Here is a 14,460-nt window from a genome sequence, read left to right as displayed (position 1 = left end):
ATTCTCCACTGCTGGCCTGCTCTCCAGGCACCATGACATGAGCCTGAAGCAATAGACTCTGGCAAAACGGGTGTTTCTAAAAATGAATTCAAAGGCAATGAGGCATTGTTCATTTAATTTGTATTTAATTCTAAGTAAGTCACAGCTAATATGCACAATTATACACTATGATGATTTAATACAACAAAATGTTGTGCAAATGCTGAGCGCATAATATCCCTGACTCCCTGCAAGCCTAGCGTGTCGCATTCACTAATGCTTCACAATATATTTCTTTATAGGCTCTAGCCTTGAAATAATTGAAATAATATAGCCTAAATAATTCATTTCCATTCCTTTTTAGGCTCCCTTTCTGTCTCCTGACCTATTTAGCGTGTTAATATGCAGTTTAATATTTACATTTACATTTAAGTCATTTAGCAGACGCTCTTATCCAGAGCGACTTACAAATTGGTGCATTCACCTTATGACATCCAGTGGAACAGCCACTTTACAATAGTGCATCTAAATCTTTATGACATGTAGCCCATTTGAAATGATCTGAGCGCTTCTTAAGTTTATTATAATACTTTTCATCCAAAGCATATGGTTTGGTTTCAATACTTCAAAACCAAATAGTAGATCCAGGTAGTCACACAAATTGACGGGTGTTGGTTAAATTGTGATTTTAATGAATGGAGTGAATTTGGAGAGACCAGTTTTTTTCCGTGAGCAAGGAGCGGATTTTAGCAAAGGATATGGTGCACCGGAGCTTGAGCACCACTCCACGAGCAAGGAGCGGAATTTCTGACCCCTCAACTCCACTCCCATACTCTGACAGACACTAATACAGTGAGTATGGTCGTGGCTCATACCTTGTGGTTTGCACACCTTATATAGAATACCTAATAGTAAGCTGCTGAGCCTTTTATATACCAAGAGAGTTCCCGACCATAATTATCATGCCTGTCTACATCCATTCTGACATTCAACGAACTGTATGGGGACATAAACAAACGAGAAGCCGCTCCCCCAGAGGCAGTGGTTCTGATGGCTGGAGACTAATGCGGAGAGGCATAAAACCGTCCGACCTCACTTTTACCAATACTAGGGGCGTTAAATCTCTAGAACACTTTTATTCTACCAACAGAAACGCAGACAAGGCCCTCCCTTTGGCAAATCTGACCATGACTCCATTCTCGTGCTTTCTGTTGACAAACAAAGGCTCAAACAGGAAGTACCAGTGATGCGCTCAATACGGAAGTGGTCGGATGAAGCAGATGTGAGGCTACAAGACTGTTTTGCTATGTTCCAAGATACATCCGATACCATTGGGGAGTTTACCACAACAGTCACGGGCTTCATCAATAAGTGCATAGATGGTTTCGTCCCCACAGTGACCATACGAACATATCCAAACCAAAAACCATAGATAACAGGCAATATCCCACCTAGACTAAAGGCTATAGATACCACTTACAAGGAACAGGACACAGACATGGATGCATACAAGAAAGCCTGCTTGGACCACCATTGAGACATCAAACATGCAAAAGGACAATACACTCAGGAAAAAAGGGTTCCAAAGGGGGTTCTTTGCGGAGGGATACGCTTCTACCAAGAACTGTTTTGATCAGAAGAACCCTTTTGGAAGACAAGGGTTCTTTGTAAGGCAAAGGGTTATATAACATCCTTAGAACCGTTTTTGGAAGAAAGGGTTCTTTGATGATTCTTTGGAAGGCAAGAAGGATTCTTTGGAAGGCAAAAAGGCTTCTACAAAGAATCGTATAGAATATTTTCCAGCATGCTCTACAGCAGGGATATTTTCAGAAGTGTTTGTTTTACTGTTATATCAGTTGTTTTTGCATTGATTGGTTGATACATTTTATGAGATACAAAGATAAAGGCTAATAAGGCTGGTGGAACGGTTCATAGCTGGTTCTTGGAGGAACACTCTAAAGATAAAAGGGTTCTTGGAAGAACTCTTCATAGAGGGTCCTAGGTAGAACGATTTACAGGGGGTTCTTTGAAGAATCCTCTGCAAAGGGTTCTACCCAGAACCAAAAAAGATGCTCACTGCTCGTGGTATGCGGCAGGGCATGCAGACGATAACAGATTACAAAAGGGAAAGCCAGCCGTGAGATGACCAATTAATGCAGAACTCTTATGTGAAAGCCCTTGTTTTTCCAGATAACTGTGTGATTTCACTCTCCATGGCCGATGTGAGCAAAATGTTGAAAACAGGTTAACAATCACAGACGGAATACCAAGGCATGTTCTCAAAGCATGCGCAGACCAGCTGGCAAGTGACTTAATTGACATTTTCTATCTCTCCTTGTCCCAGTTTGTAATCCCAACATGTTTCAAGTTGACCACCATTGTCCCTGTTCCTAAGAGCTCCAAGGTAACCTGCCTAAATGACTATCGCCCTGTAGCACTCACATCTGTAATTATGAAGTGCTTTGAGAGGCTGGCCATGACACACATTAACACCATCAACCCAGACCCACTCCAATTCAAATGCCGCCCCAACAGATCCACAGATGACACAATCTCAATTGCACTTCACACTGCCCTCTCCCACCTGTACAACAGGGGAAATCTCTTTCTAAAAATACTGTTCATAGACTACAGCTCAGCGTTCAAAACCATAGTCCCCTCCAAGCTCATCACCAAGATAGAGAGCCTGAGATTGAGATTGAACACCTCCCTCTGCAACTGGATCCTGGACTTCCTGATGGGCCGGCCCCAGGTGGTGAAGGTAGGCAACAACACCTCCGCCACGCTGACCCTCAACACGGGGGTCCGTCAGGGGTGTGCACTTAGTCCCCTCCTGTACTCGCTGTTCACCCACGACTGTCTGGCAACGCACGACTGCCTTACGACACAACAGTGGTAGGCCTGATCACCGACGGCAATGAGACAGCCTACAGGGAGGAGGTCAGAAGCTTGGCAGTGTGGTGTCAGGACAACAACTTCTCCCTCAACGTCAGTAAAACTAAGGACCTGATCGTGGCCTATAGCAGAAAGAGGGGAGAGACCCCATCCACAGGACTGTAGTGAAGAGGGTCGAGAGCTAAAAGTTCCTTGGCGTACACATCACTAAGGACTTAACATGGTCCACACACACACCTGCACTGTCGTGAAGAGGGCACGGCAACACCTCATCCCTCTCAGGAGGCAGAAAATATTTGCCATGGGCCCTCGGATCCTCAAAATGTTGCATAGCTGCCCCATTGAAAGCATCTTGACTGACTGCATCACCTCTATATCAGGCGGTGTCAGAGAAAGGCCAGAAAAATGTATTGTTCAGACCGTTTTACATCAGCTCTCGTATCAACAGGCTCCGAGACAGCTTCTACCCCCAAGCCATAAGACTGCTAAATAGCCATAACATTGCTAAATAATCAATGAATGGTTACTTGAACTATCTGCACTGACCCTGTGCACACTCATTAGACTATAAATACAGTACACACACTCCATTGACACCCCCACACATTCACATACACTACACACAGACACAACAAACACACTTTTACACATCATTTTCTGCTGAAACTGTTATTTATTTTCTTCTTCTTATTATATATTATGATGCCTAGTCACTTTACCCTGCCTCCATGTACATGTACTAAAATTGTTGTCAGTTGTTGTCAGTTAACAAAAAGTCAGTTAACAACAAATTCTTATTTACAATGGATGGCCTACCGGGGAACAGTGGGTTAACTGTTGTTTACCTTGTCAGCTCAGGGTAACCTTTCGGTTACTGGCCCAACGATAACCACTAGGCGATCTGCCGCCCCTACATGACCAAAAGTATGTGGACACCTGCTCTTCGAACATCTCATTCCAAAATGATGGGCATCAATATAGAGTTGGTCTCCTCTTTGCTGCTATAATAGCTTCCACTCTTCTGGAAAGGCTTTCCACTAGGACTGGAACTAAGGGGCCTAGTCCGAACCATGGAAATCTGCCCCAGACCATTATTACTCCTCCACCAAACTTTACAGTTTGCCTTATACATTGGGGCAGGTAGCGTTCTCCGGGCATATGCCAAACCCAGATTCGTCCATCCGACTTCCAGATGGTGAAGAGTGATTCATCACTCCAGAGAACGTGTTTTCACTGCTTCAGAGTCCAATGGCGGTGAGCTTTACGCCACTCTAGCCGACATTTGGCATTGCGCATGGTGACCTTGTGTGCGGCTGCTCAGTCTTGGAAACCCATTTCATGAAGCTCCCGACGAACAGTTCTTGTGCTGACATTGCTTCCAGAGGCAATTTGGAACTAGGTAGTGAGTGTTGCAACCAACTATTTTTATGCACTGAGCTTGTGTGGCCTACCAATTTATGGCTGAGTCGTTGTTGCTCCTAGACGTTACCATTTCACAATAACAGCACTTACAGTTGACCGGGGCAGCTCTAGCAGGGCAGAAATTTGACGAACTGACTTGTTGGAAAGGTGGCATCCTATGATAGTCCGATGTTGAAAGTCACTGAGCTCTTCAGTAAGGCCATTCTACTGCCAGTGTTTGTCTATGGAGATTGCATGGCTGTGTGCTCAATTTTATACACATGTCAGAAATAGCTGAATCCATCAATTTGAAGGGGTGTTTACGTACACTACACATACAAAAGTATCTCCCTCAAATACCGCGTACCTCTGATCTGGTACTGCTACTCCCTGTACATAGCACCATTCTTGTGTATTTTATTTTACTCGTAGTGTTACTATTTTATTTGTATTATTTTTAAACTCCGTATCATTGGGAAGGACTCGTGAGTACGCATTTCACGGTTTTACTCTAATTTACTCTTGAGTTTACAGTGAATGTGGTGCCCAAAAACATTGTGAATATTGCCTTTTAATAGGCACATTGTTGACAGGGCAACACACTTCTCTATAACCCCGGCCTTTGTGTATGGATGACCGACTCTTACCAGTATATCCATGGGAAAAGAGTTAGTCATGCTACTTTGGGACGGCTGAGTGGAGACATCTAACATGTGACATCAAAAACCCACTCTCCTCTCACCCTGTGCATCACCGCCAACAGTCTTTCTGCTAGTTATACGTTTTATACACACATTATCTGTTAGCTTTGAATATTGTATTTTCCCTCTTAGTATGTCAGAGTCATGGGAGTAAACAATGGCGATGCCCAAACCCTCCCCGAGAAACCTCTCAAAGTACTGCACACACACAAACACAATGACAGCCGATATGAAGTAAACAATCATTTAAACCATTTTATTTGATCATCGTGTCTATTTTGGCTCGTAGTTATCGCATTCATAAAGATATTTTTCTCTTTTACATCAAAACCACAATCGCCATTGTCTTGATGATATTGCACTTCTGTCGTCTCCTTCACTCCCTTCCTGGACCCTGGTCTCCTGTCACTTCTCCTTCGTGTCCCTCGCCCTCAGTCCCTCGTCACAGTTTGCATGACTGGATGGTCATGGCGTCCTTGGGCCAGTGGTAAGAGTCAACAGCAAACTCGTCATAGTCGGTGCTGTAGATGAGGGAGCGCACAAAAGCCTCCTTATCCTCAGGCTCCGGGTACAGCGTCGCCATCTTGTGCTCATAGGCAAACTCCACGATCTGTAAGACACACAAACGCGATAGTTCATAGATGGACACTGTATAGACTGAGTAGTACACAAAACATTAAGAAAACCTGCTCTTTCCATGACATAGATTGACCAGGTGAATCCAGGTGAAAGCTATGATACCTTGTTAAATCCACTTCAATCAAATCAGTGTATTTTTAAATGTTTTATTTCACCTTTATTTAACTATGTAGGCTAGTTGAGAACAAGTTCTCATTTGCAACTGCGACCTGGCCAAGATAAAGCAAAGCAGTTTGACAAGCAGTTAGCAATTAAACACTGGAATGGTAGGATGTGCAGAAGATGAATGTGCAAGTTGAGATACTGGGGTGCAAAGGAGCAAGATAATTAAATAAATACAGTATGGGGATGAGGTAGATTGGATGGGCTATTTACAGATGAGCTATGTACAGGTGCAGTGATCTGTGAGCTGCTCTGACAGCTGGTGCTTAAAGCTAGTGAGGGAGGTAAGAGTCTCCAGCTTCAGAGATTGTTGCAGTTCGTTCCAGTCATTTGCAGCAGAGAACTGTAATGAGAGGCGGCCAAAGGAAGAATTGGCTTTGGGGGTGACCAGTGAGATATACCTGCTGGAGCGCATGCTACGGGTGGGTGCTGCTATGGTGACCAGTGAGCTGAGATAAGGCGGGGCTTTACCTAGCAGAGACTTGTAGATGACCTGGAGCCAGTGGGTTTGGCGATGAATATGAAGCGAGGGCCAGCCAACGAGATCATACAGGTCGCAGTGGTGGGTAGTATATGGGGCTTTGGTGACAAAACGGATGGCACTGTGATAGACTGCATCCAATTTGTTGAGTAGAGTGTTGGAGGCTATTTTGTAAATGACATTGCCGAAGTCGAGGATCGGTAGGATGGTCAGTTTTATGAGGGTATGTTTGGCAGCATGAGTAAAGAATGCTTTGTTGCGAAATAGGAAGCCGATTGTAGATTTAATTTTGGATTGGAGATATTTAATGTGAGTCTGGAAGGAGAGTTTACAGTCTAACCTATGTATTTGTAGTTGTCCACATATTCTAAGTCAGAACCATCCAGAGTGGTGATGCTGGACGGGCGGGCAGGTGGGGGCAGCGATCGGTTGAAGAGCATGCATTTAGTTTTACTTGCGTTTAAGAGCAGTTGGAGGCCACGGAAGGAGAGTTGTATGGCATTGAAGCTCACTGTTAGCACAGTGTCCAAAGAAGGGCCAGATGTATACAGAATGGTGTCGTCTGCATAGAGGTGGATCAAAGAATCACCAGCAGCGAGAGCGACATCCATTGATGTATACAGAGAAAAGAGTCGGCCCGAGAATTGAACTCTGTGGCACCCCCATAGGAGACCACTAGAGGTCCGGACAACAGGCCCTCCAATTTGACATACTGAACTCTATCGGAGAAGTAGTTGGTGAACCAAGCGAGGCAATCATTTGAGAAACCAAGACTGTTGAGTCTGCCAATAACAATTTTGTGATTGACAGAGTCGAAAGCCTTAGCCAGGTCGATGAATACGGCTGCACAATAATGTCTCTTATCGATGGCGGTTATGATATCGTTTAGGACCTTGAGCGTGGCTGAGGTGCACCCATGATCAGCTCTGAAACCAGATTGCATAGCGGAGAAGGTACGGTGAGATTCGAAATGGTCGGTAATCTGTTTGTTAACTTGGCTTTGAAAGACCTTAGAAAGGCAGGGTAAAATAGATATAGGTCTGTAGCAGTTTGGCTCTAGAGTGTCTAGAGTGTAGATGAAGGGGATGAGACAGGTTAAAGAAGGATTTTTAAGACAACTGAGACATGGATTGTGTATGCGTGCCATTCAGAGGGTGAATGGGCAAGACAACTCAATATTAGGAAGGTGTTCCTCATGTTTAGTATACTCAGTGCAAGTGTGAAGACCTATTGAGGGTATGGAAGCATGAAGAACTAAGGACATGTGTGTGTGTGCGTGCAGATGTGTGTGTCTGTGTGAGCTCTCACTTTTACGGCCAGCTTGAGAGAGACATCTCTGATGGTGTTCAGGGGAGGGTACAGTCTTCCCTCCGACAGATCCTTCTCTGTCACCAGGTCAGCAATGGTCTGTCGGAGAGCAACCAAATGGATGAGTTAAACACACACACAGTCACAAACAGATATTCGGCATACCTTAACACACACACACATTTTACTGTAACGAGTACTGAGACATTGGAATGCATTTTAAATAAAGTTACATTTGAGTAGATGTTCTATATGATATGCTGGCTAGGTGGGCATGAGGGTATAATGGGTGGCAATCAGTGTAGATAATGTGGCTAAGACTTGACATTCATCCCACCCTCGCCCTCCTGCTGTTGCGCAACCCTCCTCCATCCTCAGTCTACCTCATTGGCAGGCTAAGTGTGGCTCTCATAAGCCTGAGGCCCATGATGACAGTATCAAATAACATATGAAATTGTCATTCAGCACTGCACTCCCACTTATGCATCACTGTGAAGTTTTAATCGTCTCCCATGTCTGCAGAGCCAGGCAGCAGAGAGCAAAGCGAGCTGATTGGCATTCGCACGAGAACAGCCTATGAGAGGTTATCAGTTTGGCCATTTTTTCTGACGGTTTATTAACTGGGCTCACGGGGATATTATTATATTTGCCATGCCACTGAGCTGGGGACAGACATGAGGACATGTTTAAGGGATTTCCTTCATGATCTGTAAGCACAGACTGGGTTTCACTGTAGGGTTTTTGCAGACTTTAGTGTAGTATTTTTGCAGACTAAAGTCTGCAAAAACACTACAGTGAATACTGTAGTATTTACAGTAGTATACTGTAGTATTTACAGTTAACTTTAGTATAAATACTGTCGTAAAGTAACTAGTAACTATATACTATAGTAATTAATGTAGTGTTTTTGTGGACATTACTGTAGTATTTACTATAGTGTTCTAATTGTATTTTCCTTGACATCAAAGTGGAGTCTTTCTCCTTCAGGTACATAACCTGTAAGGAGGTAGGTCTGGGGTCTGAACGGATAGTCCTGAGATTCTGCTCTTTTCTATATAACTGAGGTGTATACTGTACTTGGCATGTAGGTTTCTCACTCCTGGGTGGCACAAATTGCGATATGGGTGAGGGGAAGGGGCAAGGTATATGCGCATTCGATACTGTAAAATGTACTATAGTTAACAAGTGTAGTGTTTTTGCAGACATTTCTGTAGCATTTACGACAGTGTTTTTTTGCGGATAATACTGTAGTGTTCACTATAGAATTCTATAGTGAGTACTGTAGTGTTCTATAGTAAACTGTAGTAGTTTTCATGTAGGGTCTCCAGAAAGGAGTGAAGATGAAGAGGGAAGAAGAAAGAGGGTAGAGATATGGGGGAAGAATTATAGCGAGATTGAGTGGAAAAAATTGAGAAAGAGATACGGAGGCAGAAAGAAAGAGAGATATTGAATTGGAGAAAAGACACGAAGAGAGGAGAAGAAGAGATATACGAAAGGAGAGAGATAGAGAGGGAGTTGAATAGGAAGTGATAGAGAGAAAGGAAGAGAGAGTGTTGAAAAAGAGACAGGAGGCCAAAAATAGGGAGGAAGATACAGAGAGAGTCAGTTGAAGAAGAGCGAAGAAGAGAGAGTTGGAGGGTGTGTGTGTGTGTGTGTATTAAGAGGATATTTTCATGAATGTCTGTCACCGAGCTATTTGAAAGTAAATGAACTGATAATTGGATGGATGCATTTGTGTGTGTGTGTGGGTGTTACCTCTGCGGTGGTGAGAAAGATCTCATCGGTGACGTGTCGGATTGCACAGGCGGTGACGCCCAGGCCGACTCCAGGGAACACGTATGCATTGTTGCCCTGGCCAGGGAAGAACGTCCGCCCATCAGGGAGGGTCACGGGGTCAAATGGACTGCCACTGGCAAAGATGCCCCGCCCCTGGACCAAACACAAGTGTCAACACGGGAAAATATATTACACTGTGCATATACTTTACCCCTCACCTCTTTAAATTAACTTTCCCCCAGGGTCATTGTAGTAAGTACAATATGTGCTCTTAATCAATTTATGGAGTGGCTGCATGGCCTGAATTCTCTGGACGCCTCTTCCCGATCTCCAAACAACTGAACCTGTACCATGTGTGGGATTACAGGCTGCTCTGGCAAAAACACAGGACATCCGGCTGCCCAGAGGTTGAATACTGTCAAATTTCAATCCCGCTGTCAATCAAATTGTGTGGTGTTGATCAATGAAAAGCGAAATGACAGTTTTGGGGTTCAAATGCAGACTGTTTAGACTGTGTCCTGCTTATGTTTATGCAATACCTTAAGTTAGAACAGACAGAGGGTTGGTAACCTACATCCTAAATGAACCTATACAATATCGATCTTTTTTTAACGTTAGTTTAAATCGCCGCTGGGTTTTTATTTTAGCTGTTCAGAAACACGAGGCAGACGTAACCCAAGTAACACTTGAGCAGAATGTGATTCCTTTGTTTCGCTCTGGGGAGGAGGCGCCCAGGTGGGCGGGACAGGGGGCGGAACTCAGTGGTTTGATTCGGTCACGCAGGCTCAGCCATCAATTTAACTAGTAAACACATTCACTTATATCAACTTCTGTACACCTACTGTTCAAGCACAGTGCTGTTTGAGTGTTGAAGTACACAGGCATTTCAAGACATTTGCAGCAACACACTTCCAGACCCACTCCGGTACCTCTGTGATGGCGTAGCACTGCTCGGCAGTGCACTCTGCCTTGCTGGTGGGGTTGCTAAGGGCGAAGATGATCGGCCTCTCGTTAAACGAGGCCATGTCCCTGATGATTTCCTCCGTGAAAGCTCCAGAGATGGCTGCCACACCTAGAAGAGCAGGATTTTTTTATTTTATTTCACCTTTATTTAACCAGGTAGGCTAGTTGAGAACAAGTTCTCATTTGCAACTGCGACCTGGCCAAGATAAAGCATAGCAGTGTGAACAGACAACAACACAGAGTTACACATGGAGTAAACAATAAACAAGTCAATAACATGGTAGAAAAAAAAGAGAATCTATATACAATGTGTGCAAAAGGCATGAGGAGGTAGGCAATAAATCGAATAATTACAATTTAGCAGATTAACATTGGAGTGATAAATCATCAGATGATCATGTGCAAGTAGAGATACTGGTGTGCAAAAGAGCAGAAAAGTAAATAAATAAAAGCAGTATGGGGGGTGAGGTAGGTAAATTGGGTGGGCTATATACCGATGGACTATGTACAGCAGCAGCGATTGGTTAGCTGCTCGGATAGCAGATGTTTAAAGTTGTTGAGGGAGATAAAAGTCTCCAACTTCAGAGATTTTTGCAATTCGTTCCAGTCGCAGGCAGCAGAGAACTGGAAGGAAAGGCGTCCAAATGAGGTTTTGGCTTTAGGGATGATCAGTGAGATACACCTGCTGGAGCGCGTGCTACGGGTGGGTGTAGCCATCGTGACCAGTGAACTGAGATAAGGCGGCACTTTACCTAGCATAGCCTTGTAGATGACCTGGAGCCAGTGGGTCTGACGACGAACATGTAGCGAGGGCCAGCCGACTAGGGCATACAGGTCGCAGTGGTGGGTCGTATAAGGTGCTTTAGTAACAAAACGGATGGCACTGTGATAAACTGCATCCAGTTTGCTGAGTAGAGTAATGGAAGCTATTTTGTAGATGACATTGCCGAAGTCGAGGATCGGTAGGATAGTCAGTTTTACTAGGGTAAGTTTGGCGGCGTGAGTGAAGGAGGCTTTGTTGCGAAATAGAAAGCCGACTCTAGATTTGATTTTGGATTGGAGATGTTTGATATGAGTCTGAAAGGAGAGTTTGCAGTCTAGCCAGACACCTAGGTACTTATAGATGTCCACATATTCTAGGTCGGAACGTCCAGGGTGGTGATGCTAGTTGGGCGTGCGGGTGCAGGCAGCGAACGGTTGAAAAGCATGCATTTGGTTTTACTAGCGTTTAAGAGCAGTTGGAGGCCATGGAAGGAGTGTTGTATGGCATTGAAGCTCGTTTGGAGGTTAGATAGCACAGTGTCCAAGGAAGGGCCAGAAGTATACAGAATGGTGTCTTCTGCGTAGAGGTGGATCAGGGAATCGCCCGCAGCGAGAGCAACATCATTGATATATACAGAGAAAAGAGTCGGCCCGAGAATTGAACCCTGTGGTACCCCCATAGAGACTGCCAGAGGACCGGACAACATGCCCTCCGATTTGACACACTGAACTCTGTCTGCAAAGTAGTTGGTGAACCAGGCAAGGCAGTCATTAGAAAAACCGAGGCTACTGAGTGCCGATAAGAATATGGTGATTGACAGAGTCGAAAGCCTTGGCCAGGTCGATGAAGACGGCTGCACAGTAATGTCTTTTATCGATGGCGGTTATGATATCGTTTAGTACCTTGAGCTTGGCTGAGGTGCACCCGTGACCGGCTCAGAAACCAGATTGCACAGCGGAGAAGGTACGGTGGGATTCGAGATGGTCAGTGATCTGTTTGTTGACTTGGCTTTCAAAGACCTTAGATATGCAGGGCAGGATGGATATAGGTCTGTAACAGTTTGGGTCCAGGGTGTCTCCCCCTTTGAAGAGGGGGATGACCGCGGCAGCTTTCCAATCCTTGGGGATCTCAGATGATACGAAGGAGAGGGTTGAACAGGCTTGTAATAGGGGGTGCGACAATGGCGGAGGACAGTTTCAGAAATAGGGGGTCCAGATTGTCAAGCCCAGCTGATTTGTATGGGTCCAGGTTTTCCAGCTCTTTCAGAACATCTGCTATCTGGATATGGGTAAAGGAGAAGCTGGGGAGGCTTGGGCGAGTAGCAGCGGGGGGGGGCGGGGCTGTTGGCCAAGGTTGGAGTCGCCAGGAGGAAGGCATGGCCAGCCATTGAGAAATGCTTGTTGAAGTTTTCGATTATCACGGATTTATCGGTGGTGACCGTGTTACCTAGCCTCAGTGCAGTGGGCAGCTGGGAGGAGGTGCTCTTGTTCTCCATGGACTTTACAGTATCCCAGAACTTTTTGGAGTTAGAGCTACAGGATGCAAATTTCTGCTTGAAAAAGCTGGCCTTTGCTTTCCTGACTGACTGCGTGTATTGGTTCCTGACTTCCCTGAACAGTTGCATATCGCGGGGGCTCTTCGATGCTATTGCAGTTCGCCACAGGATGTTTTTGTGCTGGTCGAGGGCAGTCAGGATCGTATTCATTAGGCACCAAACGGAAGAAAACGGACTGAAACAGGGAGGGACTACCTGAACTTAAACCCAATACGAATTGCTCACTTTCATTTTCTGTTGCAAAATGTTTCGCTACGGTGTATCCTAACGAATAAGACCCACGAGAAAACACATTAACCCTTCAGACTACAAACTCTAACCCAGGGGTTGTAAACCATCTCTATCCACCTGGATAGATGTTGGGTAATTGGAATTTCAATTAAATCTCAGTGATTTACTGGATTGTATTGAATTACAATCTGTATAAATAAAGGTTAAATGAAAATCCAATTGACCCCCCCCCCCCAATGAGCTGATTGGTGTATTACCTATGATGGCTGTGGGTTTGAGTTCATGCACCACATCTACCAGATTCCTCATCCGCTCGTGCTCGTGGGCAAACCTCTCCTTCTCATGGGTCAGGTGGTCTCTGCCCTGAGAGAGTGGAAGAGAGAGAGTTGGAAGACAGATCATGCTGAAGCTCGTTTCTACACATGCCGACTGGCAGCTGCCAACAACTTATGCTCTCGTTGATGATCTCTGAAATAAATACACGGAGGGATTCAAACACAGACACGAAAACACAAAGACGATCTGCAAGAGCCAAAGATTCTGAACTTCTCCACCCTAACCCACTTAAGGGAAATATGCTTGATGGGGTTTCAGTGGAGTCAAGTGCTATGTGTTTTGGCCACTAGAGGGCAGTGTTAACTCAATGCTGGTCTACAGAGTTGGTGACAAATGTACATCCAGCTTGCCAAAGACACCATGCAGTTATAGTCCTATAAAGTGAATATCAACAGGCACTACCCCTCTGCCTGCATGTCTGTCTTTCTGCCTGCCTGAAAGCCTCATCATTTAGTTGATCAAATAAGCATTACCTCTATAAACAATTCCCTCTTCATCTTTTATTGCGTCAACCCAGTGGTCAGGGTCAGACTGTCCTGGAAAAGGTCCTACGGTGACAGAAGCATGGACACAATACCAGCTTCTGGTGTAATTGAGTGTGCGCTGTGCAGAGTTATTCTTATCACTGATCTGACAAACATGCCTCAGGTGGCAATCTCTGGGTAGTTCTTCAGTCCCCAACCACATATGGATCATGACAGGTCTAAGACCGTGGCAGTTGTCGGTTGTAAGAAATGCAATACCGTTGCCTGTGTCAATACAACAACGGACTCAAAGGACTGGCAGACAACCAGGCTCAAACTCACCCACACCCTGGCAGCATCTGGTGAAGCCCTAGATGAAATGCATAACACATCTACACCCCATGATAGACTCTGCCTGTCTTGTTGAACTATGAGAGCAACTACTCTCATTCAGACTCATGTCAGTCCATGACAAATTATGTATAATAAACAAGGCTTGGGATCAATTCCATTTAAATCCAGTCAATTTACGAAGTAAACTGAGATTCTGTCAGTCACGTCATACATCATGAATATGTGCATGTCTATAGGTCCGGACAGTGGGGACTCCAGACAGAGCTGTGTCTACTCTACAGGGGCTGAGTGACCCTGGCCGAGTGGCAGAGCGGAGGTACTTGTATCACCTTGACGATGAGGCCCTTGGAGTCAACCATCCAGATCTTGCGCAGAGCCTCGTCTTTGGGGAGTCCCTCCTTCTCCATCGCCATCGTGATGAGGTCAGCGATCCCCATCGCGGCCTGGGGACA

General features: G+C 45.1%; 1 protein-coding gene across 1 annotated transcript in view; it reads right to left on the bottom strand.

Annotated features, from left to right (window-relative positions):
* Nucleotides 1-5,206: 5,206 nt before the first annotated feature.
* The window catches only part of LOC129837365 (NADP-dependent malic enzyme-like), a 119,817-nt gene continuing 110,563 nt past the window's right edge, over nucleotides 5,207-14,460 (bottom strand). Inside the window, exons 9-14 of the mRNA XM_055903473.1 lie at nucleotides 14,338-14,451; nucleotides 13,112-13,217; nucleotides 10,272-10,414; nucleotides 9,322-9,495; nucleotides 7,567-7,665; nucleotides 5,207-5,586 (exon numbers count right to left, since the gene is read on the bottom strand). Of these exons, the coding sequence (XP_055759448.1) occupies nucleotides 5,419-5,586; nucleotides 7,567-7,665; nucleotides 9,322-9,495; nucleotides 10,272-10,414; nucleotides 13,112-13,217; nucleotides 14,338-14,451 (804 nt within the window). The 3' untranslated portion in view covers nucleotides 5,207-5,418. The remainder of the gene's footprint in view (nucleotides 5,587-7,566; nucleotides 7,666-9,321; nucleotides 9,496-10,271; nucleotides 10,415-13,111; nucleotides 13,218-14,337; nucleotides 14,452-14,460) is intronic.

This window comes from Salvelinus fontinalis, chromosome 38 (assembly GCF_029448725.1).
Source record: "Salvelinus fontinalis isolate EN_2023a chromosome 38, ASM2944872v1, whole genome shotgun sequence".
NCBI lineage: Eukaryota > Metazoa > Chordata > Actinopteri > Salmoniformes > Salmonidae > Salvelinus > Salvelinus fontinalis.
The sequence above is the reverse complement of the archived record's forward strand: the minus strand, read 5'-3'. Positions and strand labels throughout refer to the sequence as shown.